The sequence below is a fragment of the Betta splendens genome, chromosome 15 (assembly GCF_900634795.4).
Source record: "Betta splendens chromosome 15, fBetSpl5.4, whole genome shotgun sequence".
In the NCBI taxonomy this organism is placed as follows: domain Eukaryota; kingdom Metazoa; phylum Chordata; class Actinopteri; order Anabantiformes; family Osphronemidae; genus Betta; species Betta splendens.
This window is the reverse complement of record NC_040895.2, coordinates 10,234,275-10,253,531: the sequence shown is the minus strand read 5'-3', so window position 1 is coordinate 10,253,531 and position 19,257 is coordinate 10,234,275. Positions and strand designations below refer to the sequence as shown.

The window sequence follows — 19,257 nt, the reverse complement described above, 5'->3', positions numbered from 1 at the left end:
GCGTATGTGCCCCCTCAACCCACGCAGGACGAAGACGGGGTGAAGACGCGCACAACGGCAACGCCGGGCAGCAACTATGCGAATCGATCTCATCCCTAATAACATCAAAAGGCCTTTAAAGTGAAGTCATCGCAGTAAATAAGACCCCCCGCCTCAGCCACAGCGATGATGCTTTAATCTGTGTAACTCAACCGGAGGTTCGGATGCAGCCCTGCGACGTAAGAACAGCACATCACTAATTGGGAAAAAAAAAATCCCTTGACCTACATCCTAGGACGGATCTGTGTCATCTGCCAATACACAGCTGTTTACTTTGTTTTAGTGTAATGCTATCTAATACTACAAATGAAGATGTGTTTCATAATTTCACTGCTAAATATAGGTTAATCCCCCTTTTGGAAGTCAACAGGAATTTACAGGCTTTTACAATATTTGGCATCTGTCTGTAAGTCTTGCTGATGGTTGCCCTCTTATTTTACCTCCCATTGATCTTGTGCTTTGAAAAGCATATTATAGAGAATAATTTGGAGTCAGGAATTGAAAATAGACCATTAGGATAATTAGAAAGCTGAGAGCTTTGTCAGTAGTCAGGCATCTATGGTATTTTATTATTTGTATTAGTATTTTGCACCACAGTACAAATTTATTAGTACTGTCACAGCATGAATAAAGTCTTTTTTTATGGTCTTGATTTATTTCTGTATTTTTGAAGTGACGAAAAAGTCAGATCACAAAATCAATGTGAAGAGATCAGCATCAGGAGGCGTAGCTTATTTAGCGACGTCCCGCTGGCGACCACCTGGCTCTGACCGTCCAGCCGTCACATGGGCCGTGGCTCTTTGTTAACACCAGATGCCCTGAATCAAGCGGCGGTCCCCTGAGGATCGCCGTGTAAGTAGCGAGTGTGCGGTGGGTCATGGGAGTGCTGATCTATCTAATCCAGTGCTAAGGTTTCACAGCCCTAAAAGATGAGATGAACTAGGACAGGCTGACGCCTAAAGCAGCATTTACAGTAACAATACTTTCAATTTGAAAATGTACAGATTCATGTCCTTGCTTACCTTAAACATGGTAATATTTAGTCAGTTTCTATTCTATCAGGTTCTATTGACAGCACTGTCATCATTGTTTCACTTCTGTTAATCTCTATCTAATCTCTCTAATATTTATCTTCAGTGTTATTAAAGGTAGGAAAGTGATGCTAAAACTAGCACACATATGGTTTTAAGTTGAAACTAAGTCACTGTTAAAAGAGCTATGAAAATCTAGATAATCAAGTTCACATTGTGCTGCTGATCACCCAACTCATTCAAATTCAAGCTGAAGCAGTCCACAATTATACATGTGCATTTTAGGCCCATTCAACGAGATCAATGACAAAATGGAGACTCTTTACCTTAAAGGCTTCAAGCTGTTGGTTGATGACGTCTGTCTCCATGCCGACGGGCTCCTGCGACGCCTCCTTGTTCACAGCCCTGCCGAGTTGGTCGTCCACCTGGTGCAGCTGCTGGTACAGCTCCTCCAGCTTGGCCAGCGTACCCTGGACCTGCATTTGCCTGCCCGTGGCTCGGTCCAGCAGTTTACCGCACTGCCTACTCAGAGCGTCCAGGTCTCTCTTCAGGCCCAAAACGTCCGGCGACGACTCGGCCTCCAGCATCTTCTTGCAGCTGTCCCCAGCATTGGCCGTGTTGGTCATCAGCTCCTGCAGCTTGGCCACAAAGCTCTGCATGCTCTCCCGCTGCCCCTTAAGGCTGGCCAAGTCCAGATCCACGGAGGCCATGCTGTCCAGCTCATCGTCCAGGTCTGTGAAGTGGGCGAACATCTCACGGATGCTGTTTTGGAACTGCCCAATGCCCTGTAATTTGCCCTCCAACGCTTGGCACGTGTCCTCTAGCTTCCTATGAAGGCTGTCGTGGTCTTTTTCTATGGTGTCCGCCTGCAGTAAGAGGTCTGTCACTCCATCAGCATCAGGGACATCTACAACCATGTCCCTGGCCAGGTTCTTCAGGTGCTCTACTTGGTTGTGCACTGCCTCCAAACTCTTCTGTTGGGCTTTCATGTTGGTGAGATTCTTACTGCTGTGTCCCTGTGCTCCCTGCGACTCGTAGACCTCCAACTGTTTCTTAGTTCCCTCCATCTGTGCCTTTGTCTCCTTATAGGCATCATTGAACTCTTTAACTCGGTGGGAGATCTTCTCCAGCGACTCCCTCTTGCTCTGCAAAGCCTCAGCTACGTTGTCCACTCTTTTGCTAATGCTAGCTTTCTCCTCATTGATTGCTTGGGTGTCTACACTGGCCACTTCCAGGAGGCCGTCTGCTACTGTGTGGAGCTGCTCCACCATCCCTCTGTGCTTGTCAACATCCTTCTGGAGCGCTTTCACTTGGGAAATAAGGCTTTCAACAGCGACGGGGTCGACGGTCAGCTTGACTCGATCCTCGCTAGCTTCACACTCCTGAATCCAGGCGGAGAGCTTCTCTGCCTGCTCCTGATACTTCTGGGACCTCTGCAGGGCAGTCTGGAGCCTACCGGCCTGCTCCACGGAGCTTTTCTTCACCTCCTCCCAGTTGGAGGAGAGGGTGGTGAGCTGCCCTTGCAGTGCCACCTTTTCTGCACCGTCAGTGTTCTGCAGGAGCATCTCCCCTTCCCCGACGATGGTGTTATACACCTCTTCATGCTCACTGACAGCCTTCTGGAGCTTACTGTGCTCCTCCAAGGTTTGTTTCAGGACGTCGACCTTTGCAGAGACCGGCTGGGGTTTGGACTGGTCCTGGAGCCTCTCTGCCAGCCATGACTGGAAGTCTTTGGAGGTCTGGTGGAACTGCTGAGAGCTGGCAAAGGTTGAGTTCAACTGCTCTATCCGCTTAGCTGCAACAAAGAATGGGGATGTTGTGAGCTGAAATCATTTTATGATATCATTCAGTTGACACCAACTTAAGCAGCACTAGATTGACTGAAACCATTAATGCAGAAGTTGTAATTCCTTTCTCAACATTACAACATGACATTACTGGGCTAAAAACCCACCTGCTCTCTCTTCCAGCTGTTTAAAAGGCTGGCTGACAGTCTCCAGCTGTCTGGCTAAGTCTGCCTTTAGATACTCCTCCGTCACCATCGCTGTAAGTTCTGAGTTGACGGTCTCCGCCTCCTTTAGCTTCTTCCTCTCCTCTCTCAGCTGAGCCGAGATGCCCTGGACGTCCTCCAGCTGCTTCTTCACGGCATCGGGCTGCGTGCTGTGGCCCTGGTGGTTCGTGAGCTGACTCTCCAGCTGGGCAGCAGTCTGGCCGAGACCCCTCAGTAGCTCCTGAAACTGGCCCGTCTTCACCACAGCGCGGTCGATGACGCTGTCCCGTTGGTCCAGCTGGTCCGTGAGGCCCTGCCACTTCTGCGTGATGGCAGTTAGCTGCTCCCTCACATGCTTCCCGTTGGAGGGGTCCTGGTGGCCTGAGGAGCTTAAGATGGCTGAGGCAGCTTCCTCCAACTGCTCATATTGACATTTACGACTCTTGAATTCATTCTGGAGGATCTAGAACAGAAACAAGAATGAACATTGCATCACAAAACAAAGGAAATGTGTTTTTTATGGTCCCCTTTCTTGCACTATGCTTACCTGAACTTGTTGCTTCTGCATTTTTAGCATGTTTGGGTCTATTGACAATGGTCCAAGGACGCTCATCATCAGCTCCTTCTCTGAAAGCCACTGACTGAGCTGCAGCTCGTTCGTTTGGAAGGTGTCCAGATTCTTGTTGGACTGCTCCAAGCACTGTTTCCTGTCTTCAACCAAGCCACTGACGTGTTCCCAAGCAGCATCTGAGTGAAAGAGCAAAACAATGACACCAGTCTCCATTAGTCAGCACAACTATAGCTGTCCTACAGCTCTTCTAGCAAACCTCCCACCGTCATGGACTTGGCTCTATAAATGTGTGAGTGTAACTGCTGGGGCAGAGACCAGGTCCTGGATCACCTACTGTTGGTATAATGCAGGTACAGCACACATTCTGGTACCAATCCTTATATTTTTAGAACTTTTACTCAGCCCACGGCGAAACCATAAATCCATTTTCAGTAGGACTCAACATTCTGTGACAGTTTAACTGACATACTGTGCATTTTCCAGAGCCATCTGTGCACTGTCTTGGTTCATACCTATGTCTGCGAGCGTCTGCTTCCATTTTGTAGCCTCGGGGGAGTCTGGATGAGCCTTAATCAAGTTGAGAAGCTTCTCTCTGAGCTTCTGGAGCTGCTGCTGCTTTTGTTTCATGCCCTCCTCAAATGACTGTAAGAAAAAAAAAAGATATACTGACTCAGTATTATTGTGTCCATGAAGCAGAACAGCTTTAGAACATACTGTAATTAAATGCTTATTTGTGCGTAGTTTTGGTCTGTGACAGCAAACGTTTCCTCACCCTTTGCTGCTCGAGCTGCGTCTTCATCGACTCTTTCTCTGTGGTCGTGTTGTTCCACAGCTCTGCAGCCTTCTTCATGTCCTTCAGCCATGTCAACATTTCCTCTGTCTCCTGCTGGGTGTTTTTCACCTCCTGCACTGAACCACTCAGCTTTGCAGCTCGACTGTTCAGCGTTTCCCCGAGGCTTGTGTATCGCTCATTCACAAACGACAGGTTCTGCTGAATCACTGTCAGCTCTGAGGACAACCAGCAAAATTTTATTTCATTCCATTGAAGTGTTTGTTAGTTAATCTCTAAAGTGTCCAATGAAAGTTACAGCAATGTTATTTCTGTATATTGTAGTAGCCTTACGGTGCAGAATGTTCAGAATATCACAGACTGGTTCTATGCTATTAAAATTAAGCGTCTTTGGAAGTTACCACAAAAAAACTGGGCCTCAGGATAGAAGCATAGTCACAAAGAGGAACCAGCGTTTTAATAGAACTAGTCAATGGGAGAAGTGTAACAAAATGTAATAAATCAAATACTAATTTATCTTTTAATACTCTGAACATGCTGTTCCTTGTAAAAGTTGGCTTTTTTGACATGGAGCCATCAGTGCCTTGTCTTGTTAGTGTCTGACAAAGAACAGAATACCAATAGACACACCATTACCTTTATTGGTTAGGTAGGCGTGACCTGCAGGACCACCACCGTTAGTAAGAGCTGATGCAAAGACATAAGACAAAGCTTGTGTAAAAGACGGCTTGCAGTCTCATAGTAGTCAGACATGCACCCAAATGCCACACCTCCCGTTCCACTGGCTCCCAGTTGCTTTTATGTATGTTTACCTGATTTGTTATGGGCCTTTGTTTTAGCAGGGGATGTAAGAAAAGTGATGAGACTACAAAGTGATGATCCTTTACTGTTCAAGTCTTGGACAGCAGGGCCTTTAGACGTCCATTCATCTAACAGCCCCTAATAACAGAGAAAGCAGAATTATAAATGGTTTTTATATGACAGCATCTGGGATAGAATCAAATGGTAAAACAGCATCGAGAATAGACAACATGGTGTTTCACTCCCTGATCTGTTCTGCATAACAACTTACATCCATCTGTCATTAGTTGGCAGAGGGAGCAGAATGGGAGAGTGGGGAGTTTAGCTTAGATAAGCTAACATTAATTATACTGGACTGGATTGTATGTGAGGTACGGTACAAAGCAATTAGGCGCAGTTTGATCAAATACTGGTGGGTCCAACAGCATCTGCAGCATGTTTGACTCACTGTGACTATCTGCAGGTCCGTCTCCAGGCGTTTCTCGCTGCTGCTCGGCTCTGCTGCAGGCACTTTGTCGTAGGTCTCCTCCAGCCACTTGGTGAGAGCACTGGCTGCAGATCTGAACTCTCCCAGCCGATCCTCACAGGACGACACTTCTTGCTCCCTGAAAGAGCAGGTGTCAGTCAGTTATATCATGACACAGTAACAAACCTTAATGTTAAGACAAAAGGAAGCCTAACCATACAACACACACTGTACTAACTTACTTTTCTCTGACAAGGTCTTTGAAAGTGTTGAAAATATTGGAAAGATTATCCATTTTGCTCTGGATCTGGGCTTTGTTTCCATCAGGGCTTATTTCAGACAGCTCTCTGGAAAGAGTCTGCAGCGTCTCCAAATAGCTGGCATGTTCAGCCACCTCAGCTTTAGTAGACTTTGGTGAAATTACAAAGATCAATCAATCATTCTTTGCAGTCTGAATATATTTTTATATAAAGACAAGACAAACTTATCATGATAAACGTTGTTGGCAGCAAACATGCCTGCATTAGCTGGGAGAGTTCAGTGAAGGATTTGCCGGGTCCGTCTGTCTCGTGGAGGTCTTGCGAACGCTTCGCAACAAAGTGCTGAACTTTCTCGGCGACTGCCTCAAACCTTTCCACCCTGTCCTTGAGCTGCTCCAGCTGGGAAACCTTGAGCTTGTGCTTGTCACACGCGTCGGAGAAGCGCTGGGACAGAGCGTCCATCTTCGCCTGGAGCAGTGCGGCGGCAGCAGGGTCCGCTGTCTCCACAAATTTCTTCACCTTGGCTTTCATGGCTGAGATGCTGCTCTGGCGACTTGCTATGTCCTGCTCTAACGCCTTAAAAAACACAGGACGGACAATGGCAAAGGTTATGACACAGACTGAACACACACACAACAACAGATACAACGGACTTCTGACACAAAAGCAGAAACACGCACTGCCTCTCTGCTGAGGATGTCTCCAATAGATGCAGAGTCCAGGGGAATCCTCCCTTTCTCCTTCACACTGGCCTCCACTCCCTTCATCCATCCCATCATCTCATCCAAACCGTCCTGGACACTCATGGAGCGAGTCAGCGTGATCTGCAGCTTCTCGTTCCGATCGCTTACAGATTTGGACAGGTTGTCGTAGCGCTCCACTATGTCATCTGCAACATATGGACACAAATACTTAATGCTGAAAACTAATGAACATTGATTTGAGTTGAGCAATCCTTCAAATGGTGAGAGAGCCTCCCGTACCCACTGTCTCCTGGATCTCCTCTGGGCTGCTCAAAAGATCTCCTTCAGATGTTATCAAAGACTCAGCGGTTTTACGCAGTGTGTCGACAGCCGTCTGGTGCCCTATCATCTGACCTTGCAGGGCCTGTGGATCAATAAGAACGGGGAAACTGTAAAACTGTACTCGCATAGCTAAATGTCTCCATGTTTATACTTTATACTTGATGTGTACTCTCACAATGCTTCTGGACAATATCTAGGGAGAGTTGTATGTTACACTTCCAGACTCTGGTTTTCTCTAAGGACCTGCATCCAAAGCCAGAGCAGTCCCTGGTTGGCTCACAGGCGCCTCTTATCTTGGCATATCTATGCTGTAAGCCACTACCTCCCCACAGAGAAATGTTCGATCCAACTAGAGCCAACAGCTTTGACAGACACTGCTCTGAGGGCATAGCTCCTTATCCTGCCGGAGGACTGTGTAAGTTAGAAATAAGTTAGAAGTTGTACTATTCACGTGTGGGTTATAATTTGAACACTCGGCTAAAAATAGCCTGGTTGCACTTAAGTCAGTGAAAACACTGTATATGGTCAGGCACTTCTGCTTTGCTGTGAACTTATAACCCAGTCTATGATCCAAGTTCTGCACACGTGCTTCTAAATAAAGCTATTCTTTGTGTCTTGACAACGTAACGTCAGGACAAAACAAATCTTTTGAGGTTTTGCTGTAAAACACAACTACTAACAGTTAATCCGTTACATGAGAAGATCACAAGGCCTGTTCCAAACGACCCGTGTTGAGCTTAAGAATTAAAAAGGCCTCGTAAATATGCATAAATCTTAAAATCAGGCCTCCCACAGGCATCTGTGATGAAGCTGATAATTTCCCAACAGAATTTAGTGACGACTACGCTGATTCTGAGCTCGGCAGCTCCGGCCTGCGGGGTTTCTTGCCTTGGTCTCCTCCAGCTGCTTCTGCAGTGTTTGTGGATCCGCTGCTATGGCCTCCGACTGCTGCTTCCTTGCCTCCTCCTCCGAGCTGCTGAGCCACTGCAGGAGCCCGGCGCTCGACTCGTCATACTTCTTATATTTGTCCACCACTTCTTTGAGGTTGTTGCCGAGCTGGTTGCACTGAAAAGGAACGGATCAAACTGATGCATGTAACTGTGTACATGATAAGATACAGTAATATATACAGATTAGAGCCTATGATGCTATGTTTGAGGCTAGTAAGACAAATACTCCCACCCAGTGGCCAAAATAAGCTATTGCACCTGGCTAAAATGAGACTAAAATACCTGCGTATGTAGCGTTTTATATCGATTTGCTGCTGAGTCCAGGTTGTCCTTGACAGTAGAACAGGTCCCTGAAGTATCCACAAGCAGCTGACTGTTCTTTGGGTGAGCCGACCCACAGGCTTTGGCCACTTCCAAAACCTTCTGACCTGAGATAGTGATGAAGCGAAGATCCCCTTTGTGAGAAATCACGTCTTCTGAAAAGCCCTTCTGCTGCTGGAGTTTATCGCTGAGGATGTTGAGGGAGCCTGCGGGACACCCCATCCCCTCAAACGTCTCCTCGGCCTGGTCCAACCAGCGCTCGAACTCCTCGTAGTCCTCCCGGAACTTCTTCAGCTCCTCCTGGACGCACTGCACCTGCTTCATCTGCTGCTCCGCCTGCGTCAGCGAGGCTTCGTAGCGCTGCTTCAGCTCCTGGACGCTCTCCTGCAGCTTCTCCTTGTCGCTGGGCGACAGCACGTTGGCTTGCTTGTCCAGCAGAACCTGAGCAGATTGGGTGGCCATGATGAGGTCCTGCTGCTGGGACAGAATCTCCTGGTGGCGAGCCTGTGGAGAAATAGGAAAAATAGTAAATGCTATGTTCATTTACTTCATTTACTACTGCTGAACATCTTTGCTGTACCTTGACCCTGTCGTACTGCTTGTCAAGGCCCAGGGAGGCCCCGTTCCTGCTGCTGCTCTCTTTGCCAAGCTCATTTTCAGTGATGGCCATAGAGTTTCCATTGGCGTCATCCTCTCGTCCTATCAGGCCCTTGGCTGAGGTCTCCTCGGGCAGGTTTCCATTCTCTTTGCTCATATGATCGGTTTCATCCACACTCTTGTTTTCATTCCCTATGTTCGATATCCAGTCCAGAAGACCTTCAATTTTGTTCTTACTTTCTTCAAGCCGCTCAACAGCAGCCGCCTGAAAGGAAAGGAATAACATTAGTCCTCATAACTTCAGTTGGTTTGCATGTTTTCACAGACATTCTGAACTCTGACCTTTTCGCTCTCCTTCTTCATGGCTGTTGTTACAACCTTCTCCAAGTCTTTCCTGGACGCCTCAGCCTGCTGGTTGATGACCCTGGCTTTGTTTTTGGCCTCTTCCAGCTTGCTCTCAATCACGGCGATCTGATCCGGCGCCAGCTTCCTCCGGTTCTCCTCCAGAAACTTTTTAGTGCTGGCGATGAGCTCGTTCAAGTCGCTGGCATTCCTCAGTACGTCCTTTTGCAGGTCCTTCAGATCAGAGAGGCATTACGCAGAAGATCAAGAAAAGAAATAAAGCCATTTATCTTTTTTTTTCTAATTATATAAAAAAAATATTTCAAACCCGATGCTCCTGCTGATACTGCTGCAGATCTGTGACACTTCCAGCTTTGTCAGCCTCTTGCTGATGACCAATGAGGCGGTTCTCTGTCAACGTAAGACTGTCAAGCACTTCATCCAGTTTGTCCGCAAACTCCTTGTGCCTCTCCAGTAAAGACTGAACAAAAATGCAAAGAAGAAAACAAATTATTACCAGACCCATCGACAATGACCCTGTGAAATCTAGCAGATTAAACAGTTTAATCAACATTATCAATCAGAGGCCACATGCAAAATCTGCTTCAGAACAGATCTTTGTGTGTCACGACAATCTGGTACACTGTAAACATGCTGTTTGCCATTCGCTGGTCTTGTGATGAGAAGCACAGGCTCGGACAGTATGTTAGTGGGTTTTCTGGGAGCCACACTGTTGCAGTGGGGTCATTATGTCCACCGCTACAGTAAATGTTTGCTGTCTTGGTGGAGACCTGCAAAAAACTAGCACGTAGATTAGTCTGCAGCTCATGCAAAGCTGTTATCCCTCCAGAACATCCAGATATTCAAAGACAATAATAACACACAGGGACATTTAAAATGCTTGAATAATCCCACACATGAGGGAAACCTGTGTTATTTCACTGCGTATCCCTCTCAGGCAGACCTTCTCCTTGTTCTCCCTCTCCCTGGTGTCCAGCAGGGCATCTAAGGCGTGCCTCTGTGCAGCCAGCCTCTCCGTGTGGTCCCTGAGAGCCCGTTGCGTGCTGCTCAGGTACTTGAGGAGGCAGCTGCTCTGAGCGGGACTCAGGAACTGAGTGTGCTCCGAAACAAAGCTCTGGATGTCAAAGGTCGCATCATCTACTTTCAGCCTCGCTTCCATCTGCATTTCCTGGAAGAAAGGATGACAACATCCTTTCTACGTCTCCGCCGTTACTGTACAAATTCTGTTTTAAGCTGGACTGTTAGTTACCGTGTTCTGTTGAAGCAAATGCTTCAGCCTCTCCTCATTACAAGTGTTTACATCCACAACCCATGTGTCAGAGCTGTTTTGGATGAGACCCACAAGTTCATCAAGATCATCAAGATGCTTCTGGTACACTGCATCCAAATGGGCCTTAAAATCACAGATAGAGATGTTAACAGCTGATGCACAAGCTGCATTAGTGCATTTGCTACTGATGAAACCTGACCTTTCCTGTTTCCATTGCCTCAATCACAGATTGGCTTCTTGCTGTGCACATGTGCATCACAGCACTCACATTTGACTCCACCTCATGATACGTCGAGCCCAAATCCTGGTGAATTTGTAAAGGAACGTCTTCGTCAGCAGAATCTAGGAGCAGTTTGGCTTTTTCCATGTCGACTTCCACGGCAGCAGCCAAACTATAAACCCGGGCCTCCAGTGACTGATCACAAGGGGACACGTTTTCAGAAACTGATGTACTGTATTACATGAACTAATACTAAAATGCTGGGAAATGCCACTAAATCATTTCTAACCTGACATTCTTCCATTTGGATCTGCAGCTCCTCCATGTTGTTGCCTAACGGAGCCGGGTCTGAAAGGTCATTTCCGACATCATCTAAAACATCTGCGTGATCCTGCAGTCTCCCAACGCACTCTAAGAAATCCTGGATGGAGAAGAGCTGTGAGAGAAGACGAGACGAATTAGAGCGGACGTAGCTTCGGCTAGCATTTAGCTCAACTCCAACAAGGCTGTACCTTCTTTTTGACCTCCTCAACGTCACGTGCGACCCCTTTGGCAGAGACCTGAGGGGCCGGTGGTCGACCCCCTGCTCCCGCGCTGGACCGAGCTACATCCTGTCCAGCCGACCCCTCGTCCTCTGCCTCCTCCGCGATGCTCTCCAGCGTGTGCCAGCGGTCCTCCTGAGAGCCTCCGCCCAGAGCACTGTGCAGGGTGTCCATCACTTCCTGAAGCATTGAAAGGTCCCGGCTCGAGGAAACCGTCTTCAGAACCTGCAGCAGCTGCAGCTGGATGTGTGGAGGATCACACTGACGTTTCTCCTCCTGCAGTAACAGCTCTGTGTTTACTTCTTCTTGGGGTTTTGAACTGGGGGATTCTTGCGTTAGTGAATTGATCTGAAGGTCGGTGGAACTGTTCTCTACGCGTCCATGAGGAACGGCTCTCTCATGAAAATCTGGAGTATTCTCATGTACAGCGACAGAGCTCTCTGCATCTTGATTTTGTGCTGTGTGTAGATCACTGACATGAGTCCTATTCGTTGTTATTTCGCCTTGTGCAGAAGCGGCCTTATCAGAAGTCAGGGCATCAGACACCAATAGTTCTCCAGGGGGGAGTTTACACTTGCCTGAATTAATGTGACACGTTGCAGAGGTGATATTACTAAAATCATTTCTTGACCCAAACATCTCCTCAGTATCACTGGAACTGCACACATGCTGGCTCTTCATGCAGAGATCCAAGCCACCAGCTGCACCACTGGGATCTGAGATGAACAGATCTTTACTATTTGCTACCTTTTCAAGAGAAACTTTGTTAGTTGGATTTAAAGCATTTGCCTCAGTGTTGTTTTGACTGGAGAGAACTGGAGACTGAGATGAGCTTCTCAACAGTCTCTGACCATTTTGACAACTGGGCTCATATTCAACAATAATCTGATCTGAACAATGATCTGCCCGCTGATGTAATGTTATTCCACCGCTCTCTCCTGTTATGTTTCTGTCACAGTTCCACTGAGCCTCGGATGCTAACAAAGACCCACTTTCAGCCAAATCCCTGGGCGATGAGTCATCGATACTCTGAGCAGGCTCACCGCCTAGAGGTGAATGAACGGCACCCGTGTCACTCCGCGAACCGCTTTCCTCAAACACACACGCGTCTATTTCGCTCTCCCAAACACTTGGATGTTCCACTTTTCCATCAGTGGGTGAATTGGTGGGTGAGACGTACAGGGAATGTGTGTCTGGATCGCTGCTGGTTCTGTCTTTCCGACTACATGGACGGAACTGAACAGCAGGTTCTGTCACAGCTTGGCAGACGTCACGGCTGTCTGTCATGTGGTCCATTAGCTCCTGTGATTCACTGCCCGCAGCCAATAATGCGTCAGTGTGATGGGAGTTTGCTGCAGTAACCTGACTCCATGAGCAGGGTGAGCTCATGGGAGGCTCAAAGCTACTGGACTGATGCAGATAATTACTCATCTCTTCTACATTTCCTCTCATCGCACAGCCGGAGGTCCTTCTACTCTCCGTGTCTGTCTCTTCATCCTCTTTTCCACTGGCCCGGCTGAATCCTAGGACAACATCCTCACTCTCAAATGACTGCTGGCTGTTTTCAGCTTCATTAAGTTTAATTGAATCCAGATTATGATCAACAGGGATGAACTGGTTGCACTTTTCTTCTGAGTCAATGTTGGCTTCAGGATGTAGGTTAAGGCAATAATCAGCGTCTGGATCTAATCCAAACTCCAGAGACTCACTGCTGATATTGGCACAATCAGACCTTAAAAGGCTCTGCTGCTCCACAATGGGCAGAGCAGTATTAGAGGATATGGATGAATCTGACTCCTCCGCTCCTGTTAAACTGAAGCTTCCCTGTTCACGTGAACCTCTTCCAGACAGAACATCAAAAACACCACCTTCCTCTATCTGAACCGTGTGGTCTTGCTCTCTTCCACTCTCCACCAAGGCCCCAGAGCTTAAAACCTCAGCTGTGTCAAGGTCAACCTTCCTTGACTCAGTCCACTCTGCCCCAACGTGTGGTAGTGTTTGGCAGCAAGCTGTCGCTGAGGCGTCTGAGTCACACACCTCCGACGCTGGGCTCTTCACTGTGCGTGACGTGGGAAGGACTGACGTTTCCAGAGGAGGAAGATCAAGAGCGTCACTTACGTCACCTTTTGCATCAACTGTTAGAGTGTTTTCATATATGCCCTCTGCAATTTCATCTGACTTGACTTGCATTGAGGTCCTGTTAAACATGTTTTCTGATCTGACAGGGAAGTCTTGGACAGGATCTGGTTTTAGAGTCTTTTCATCTGTACATGTACATTCATTTAAAGTCAATTCTCCACCTTGTGTGGAAACGAAGCCACAAGGATCAAACATGCGCTCTGGGCCGTCATCAAACATGTTTCCCTCAGTAACAGAAGAAACTAAACTGTGAGAACTAAAGCTTCTTTGAGTGTATTTCATAAACTCCTCTGTTCCGCTATTTGTGTGCATAAGAACCTCTGAATCATCCTCTTCTGGAAGATCGCAGGTTTTGAAACTTAGAGAAGCTAAATTTGGCTGAAAACCATCAAGATACAGTTGAACCATCTTACTCATCTGTTTATCGAGTATAAGAACCCTCTGTCCCGTCCTCGGATCAGTGTAACTGTTCATCGCTAGGTAGGACATGAACAACTGGCTTTCTTCTGTGGGAATGGGGGACATTTCATTTTGCAGACAGTCTGCAGCATCACAGCATCCATCAGCTGAGAGCTCTGTGTTCATGAGCCCGGATGAAAACTTCTCCTTAAGAACATCAAAAACAGGACACGCATCAGGAATCTGTACCGATTTCAAAAACGCTGCAGAGCAACTGTCAATGAAGCCGTCCCGCGTGGCAGAGTCGATGTCTGCTACCGCTTCACTCTCTGGAATATACAAAGACGCTATTTTTTGTCGGTTGCCAAACAGTCGGCTCGTGAACGCGTTAGCGGCGGCGGCGGCGGCTTCGTCCTCACGCACTGTTTGATTTTCCTCAGACTGAGGCAGCACAAGTCCCATAAGCTGCCGCTGATGCCCAAACACAAGCAGAGTGCTGCTGGAATTCATTAGATCACACTCAACACACGCGTCCACTTTGACCTCTTCACAGTTCTTAAGGCTCACGACACCGTCAGACATCGCAGCAGTTAACACATTTTGACTTTCTTCAGGTTTCACTAAACCAACCTGCTCATCTATAACTCTGGACTCCTGCTCTATTAAATCATCACAAACCGAGCTCAGTGTCAGTGATTGATTTCTGCTCAGGCACTTTAGTATCAGACTGTTGACCTCATAGGGTTCAGTCTCCAGCGCAGCCTCCTCGTCAGCGGTGCTGGTATAAATCACGTCCTGACGGGTCTTTTGACGTTCAAGGACGTTCACGTAGACAGAAGCAGGAATCAAACCACACTCCAATGATTGGTCCAAAGTTAGCGCGTCCCCCGTGTAGCACACCTTCAGTCCATCGCTCACTGGTTTGACCTCTATCCTCTTCATGATTAGGCTTTTGTAATTGGACCCTTCTCTAGCCACTGCCACATCAGCCAGCGACATAGAGACGTGTGAGGTCCAGATACACTTGCTTGAAACATTTTGCACCATTTCACTCAGGAAAGTGGATTCAGAAACTGTATCCTGTTTTAAGGCGTCATCCCGATGCGGACTGACGTGTGGCGATGAAAGGTCATAGGTCACCTCCTGGGAGTCTGGCAGCTCAACCCAAGCCATCTTATCAATTATGATTCCAGTTGGAAGCCCATCAGTCCCATTACTGGATGACAGAGCCTACAGAAAACAAATTACCAAGTTACTCAACTAGTCTTAAAACCAAACCCTGTATTTTAGTCAATTTTGTAATTCAAATATTTTGAAGCAAAACTAAAACTATACTCACCACCAAACAAACAGGGGAATGTTAAAACACCATGTGCACGAGTGCAAGACTGTATCAGGGTTGCAACAGGAAAGTGACAGGTAATACATTAAAGCTATCATGCATCTGGGAATGCAGCTTCCAGCATCTTGCAAAGAGAGAGCTGTTAGTCACCACATACAGTACGGTATACGAGAGGTTACGCATCACGACGGTTGTCCTGTCGAACTCCAAGACACGTTGAGCTTTCAGACCAAAGCCGGGTGCAACTAAGCATGTTTACAGCATACTCAGATTGTCTGTGTGTGACTGCAACAGATCTATGTTTGGTGTGTGATGCAAACAAAGGTTGAACCTGTTCTGAGCTAAGGAAAGGATTAGTCATGCATATGCCCGCCAGGGGGCGCTGTTTAGCCGACACAAAGGAAAAAGGCATTCATAGGTGTCCAACCTCTTCAGCAGAGCTTGTCTGATCTGAACACTGCTGGGACAGTTCACTGTACGCCTGCTTCAGCGCCTTCAGCTGCTCCTGGGCCTTCTCTCGTTCCCCCTCTGTCATTCTGTAAGAGTAGAATACAACAGGTTAAGGTGGAGTTTTCACACCGGATGCAGCCGTTTGCCTGTCGGCGTAATACTTTGCTTACTTGTCGCTGTGTTTGTTCAACATTATTTGTGTGGCTCTCAGTGCTTCTGCAATTTGTTCCTTCTTAGTGGCCATTTCTTCGACAGACACCTATAACATCGAACAGTCTTAAATTATTCGGTGTAGTTGTCACAGGTACGACTACTGTATAGAGCATGAAGTACAGTTCATACAGTACATACAGTTCTCATTGTGTTGTATAAAATGTCATGTGAGTTATTAAGCATGTCCAGTGGCAAGGTAATATATAGTAAACCCACAGCTAATAATTTATTAGCATTAACATTAATTGACATTAATTATTTTAAATGTTCTAATTTGTGTCAGAGAGAACGTAACTAAATTCAGTGAATTTGATTTTGAATGGAAAAATATTAGAAGCTAAATGCTTATTTATAAACACACTACAACAGATGAATTTAGTGCGAAGTTGTCATATATACCTATTTATATTAGTTTATGTATATTTTTTATAAATACAGTAAATACAGTACATGCAACCTATTATGGTTTTATTTTATTGACAATTGCTTTAAAAGCAATACATACAACGGCGGGTCCTCCTGAGCAAGAATAGCAATAATAGTTAAATGAACTAAATGTTATCGGTGGTTTGTCTCCTCGTCACAATTCCAAAACTGCTGCATATAGTATACAGTATACAGTACTGTACGTATGTTTTAGCTCAGTCATAGCCAGCATTAAAGGTTTCAGTGTGACGTCGACTGTTCACAGCAACATATAAAGAGTAATAATACTATTATGGTATGTTTGGGGGGGGCAATATTTTCTCTTTGCATAAGTCAGTGACATGGTAATGAAACAAGTGCTTGTGCAACTTAGACACAGTGTTGTTAGACAAATTAAATATGACTGAAATGATCAAATACATAACAAAATTATACTGTAGGAATCAAATGTCAATTGAGCAGGGGAGATTTTATGACTATTACTCCTTGTGTAAAATATATGGATTAAATGAATCATGAAGTTGATAGTGTGTTTTATTAGACATCATGCATTGTGACATCAAAGAGCTGTGATATAGTTTTGATTAGAAACACATTTTTCTGTAAATATACCAAAGTAGAACTAACTAAGAACTAAGTGTATGTGGCAGCCTATTAGAACAAAATCAACACTCAGGATTTACCTGGGGATTATTAGAAGTGTCTGTGTTGGCATTGCTATCTGTCAGAACCTTCCCATCATTGTTCAGCTTCTGTTTCACGTTGGACATCCAGTGCAATAGTTTGCTAACTTTATCACCATGTTCTCTCTTCTCCTCATCAACAGATCTCTACAATCAGAACACATGGGGTTTGGAGACTTGCAACTTTGTTACAAAATATATTTTTATATAAATCGGTAAGAGTGAATGTAAAGGAGCCAACCACAGCCCTAAACTGAAAACAAAAAATATATATGAAAAACATCATCATCATCATCATCATCATCATCATCATCATCATCATCTCAAACCCAAAGGAAGCAAATTTGCGCTTTTGTGCTACGAACATACATACATTTACAAGCTTTATTTCATATATGCCCAAACATAATTAAATGTCGACTTGGCCCCAAAACCAAGAGCCTTTGTAGCCTCCAGTAACCTTAACCCTGTGTGGCAGTCGAACAAGCTTCTCTCAAGTGCCTCTCGATACGTGATTCTTCTCTTGGTTTTTGGACATGTGAGGCTTTTGGTGTCGAACCTCTCCTCTTTGAGGGCAGAGGCAGTGACTTTGTCAACGAGGCCACTCTGGATGACTTCCTCCAGCGAAACCCTTTCATGGGTGTCAGGGTTTACCAGTCCTCCTGTCAGGAGCTGGGCCTCGATGCAGCGAAAGCCGGCGTCCTTGGAGAAGAGACTTTCCTGAATGGCCTGAGAAATACTCAAAGTCTTCCCAGTCTTTGGATGAACAATGCCAATAAATGCCTGCTCAAACTTGACAAGCTGCTGATTCAGTGCCTCGTCTGTGAGACCTCTTTTCAGAGCCTCGGACAGAGAGACCTTCTCCCCTGACGATGGGTCACAAATGCCACCAGTACAGGCCTGGGCCTCCAACAACCTTAATGCAGTAGCTCTGTCAGTGAAGCCCTGTTGAAAACCCTGCAGAACTGACAACCTCTTCCCGCGAAAAAGGTCCCACAGACCTGCAATAGGACTGTTGACATCCTCCACAACAACCATCCTTGAGAAGATTATGTCTGCAAGTTCATAGATACTTAGCAGACCAGTGCGGTAGCTTTGAAGTTCTGACGTTTCGAGGAACCTCTGACTTAAGGCGGACTCTAAACACAGCTGTCGGCCACTCCTGACATCAGTGATGATGTGAAGTGGGCTTCCGCTGCTGTCAGCTGTGGACTTCTCCTGCCACTCGCATTCCTGCTGTGACAGAAACAAATAGGTCCTCTTGTCGATGAGTTTCCCCTTGAAAGCCTCGTAGGCTGACATTTCCACGCCGCGACTGCTGCTGACCACAGACACCCTGTGAGAACTCAGCGGCGACACGTTTGTTAGATGCCTCTCGCCGAACGGGAAGAGGAACATGCTGCCGTCTATGTCGTAGAGGCAACTCTTGAGTATCTCGGAGTAGTAGGCTTTCTGACCGGTGTCAGGGTTGTGGAAGCCTTTGGGGCTACTTATTGGATCGTACAGACTCTGCATAATCTCCTTACTCAAAAGACCCCGGTCCACAGCAATGCTAGGAGGCATCCTGACCCCCGTCTCTGGGATGACCACTCCTCCAGTGGAGACCTGGACCTCAAGAATCTTCTTGCCAACGTATCGGTCAAGAATTCTTTCCTCCATTGCTTGAAACACAGACAACTTCCTGCCAGCGTGAATATACCCAGCAACAGCCTTTTCAGCCTCCATTAGCTTCTCTTTCAGCCCTGCCTCTATAAACCCCTTCCCCAGAGCCCCTTGAACTGTGTACGTCTGCCCTGTTGTTAAATCTGTGAGACTTCCTGTCGCAGCCTGAGCCTCGAGGAACTCAAGTGCGTAAGTCTTTGCTAAGAAGCCCTTCTCAGCGGCTTCTAGGAAGGAGATCTTCTTCTTACTGGAGTCCACGTAAACGCCAGCGATAGTAGACGGTTTGCTCATGAATGGAGCGAGCAGCGCTTGGAACTCTTGTGCTGTGATTAGACCCATGTCCAACTTACGCAAAACCTCTTCTTCCACGAGCTTGAGCTTGATCAAGCTTTGAATACTGGCGCTTCCTTTGAGCTCTGGCAGCTTTTGGGGAGTTGAATACGTCACACTCTGCTCGGTCATGGTAACAGTTTCATAGGTTTCTCTGATCTGATACGTTTTTGTCTTGGCGACGCTTTCGTTGGACTTTTGCTCCGTCAGTCCACACAGGGCCATGTATCCATGCACCTTCATGGTCACAGGGTCCTCAGGTTTGATCAGACTATTATAGATCACATTTTGTGAGAGAATGGGGGAAGAGCTATTTAAACCTTTCTTTGTTAGTGTATCACAGAGGCTTTGGTTCTGAACCCCTTCGGTTTTGTCTT

The 19,257-nt window shown here is 46.5% G+C and overlaps 1 protein-coding gene across 30 annotated transcripts in view; it reads right to left on the bottom strand.

Moving 5' to 3' along the window:
• Positions 1 to 19,257, bottom strand: part of dst (dystonin) — a 73,755-nt gene that overhangs the window by 21,080 nt on the left and 33,418 nt on the right. For 22 of the 30 annotated variants that reach the window (XM_055502249.1, XM_055502248.1, XM_055502256.1 and 19 more), the window contains 25 exons: positions 16,889 to 17,035; positions 15,737 to 15,825; positions 15,544 to 15,652; positions 11,207 to 15,004; positions 10,984 to 11,130; positions 10,674 to 10,889; positions 10,454 to 10,597; positions 10,112 to 10,372; positions 9,512 to 9,664; positions 9,184 to 9,417; positions 8,825 to 9,106; positions 8,206 to 8,748; positions 7,862 to 8,038; positions 6,932 to 7,055; positions 6,629 to 6,837; positions 6,207 to 6,524; positions 5,931 to 6,097; positions 5,671 to 5,827; positions 5,234 to 5,360; positions 5,058 to 5,108; positions 4,404 to 4,639; positions 4,144 to 4,273; positions 3,608 to 3,807; positions 3,025 to 3,523; positions 1,397 to 2,865 (listed from right to left, as the gene is read on the bottom strand). In XM_055502249.1, coding sequence (XP_055358224.1) covers positions 1,397 to 2,865; positions 3,025 to 3,523; positions 3,608 to 3,807; positions 4,144 to 4,273; positions 4,404 to 4,639; positions 5,058 to 5,108; positions 5,234 to 5,360; positions 5,671 to 5,827; positions 5,931 to 6,097; positions 6,207 to 6,524; positions 6,629 to 6,837; positions 6,932 to 7,055; positions 7,862 to 8,038; positions 8,206 to 8,748; positions 8,825 to 9,106; positions 9,184 to 9,417; positions 9,512 to 9,664; positions 10,112 to 10,372; positions 10,454 to 10,597; positions 10,674 to 10,889; positions 10,984 to 11,130; positions 11,207 to 15,004; positions 15,544 to 15,652; positions 15,737 to 15,825; positions 16,889 to 17,035 — 9,987 coding nt within the window. The remainder of the gene's footprint in view (positions 1 to 1,396; positions 2,866 to 3,024; positions 3,524 to 3,607; positions 3,808 to 4,143; positions 4,274 to 4,403; positions 4,640 to 5,057; positions 5,109 to 5,233; positions 5,361 to 5,670; positions 5,828 to 5,930; positions 6,098 to 6,206; positions 6,525 to 6,628; positions 6,838 to 6,931; positions 7,056 to 7,861; positions 8,039 to 8,205; positions 8,749 to 8,824; positions 9,107 to 9,183; positions 9,418 to 9,511; positions 9,665 to 10,111; positions 10,373 to 10,453; positions 10,598 to 10,673; positions 10,890 to 10,983; positions 11,131 to 11,206; positions 15,005 to 15,543; positions 15,653 to 15,736; positions 15,826 to 16,888; positions 17,036 to 19,257) is intronic. The other 8 variants (XM_055502250.1, XM_029175939.3, XM_055502276.1 and 5 more) reach the window with 3 other exon arrangements.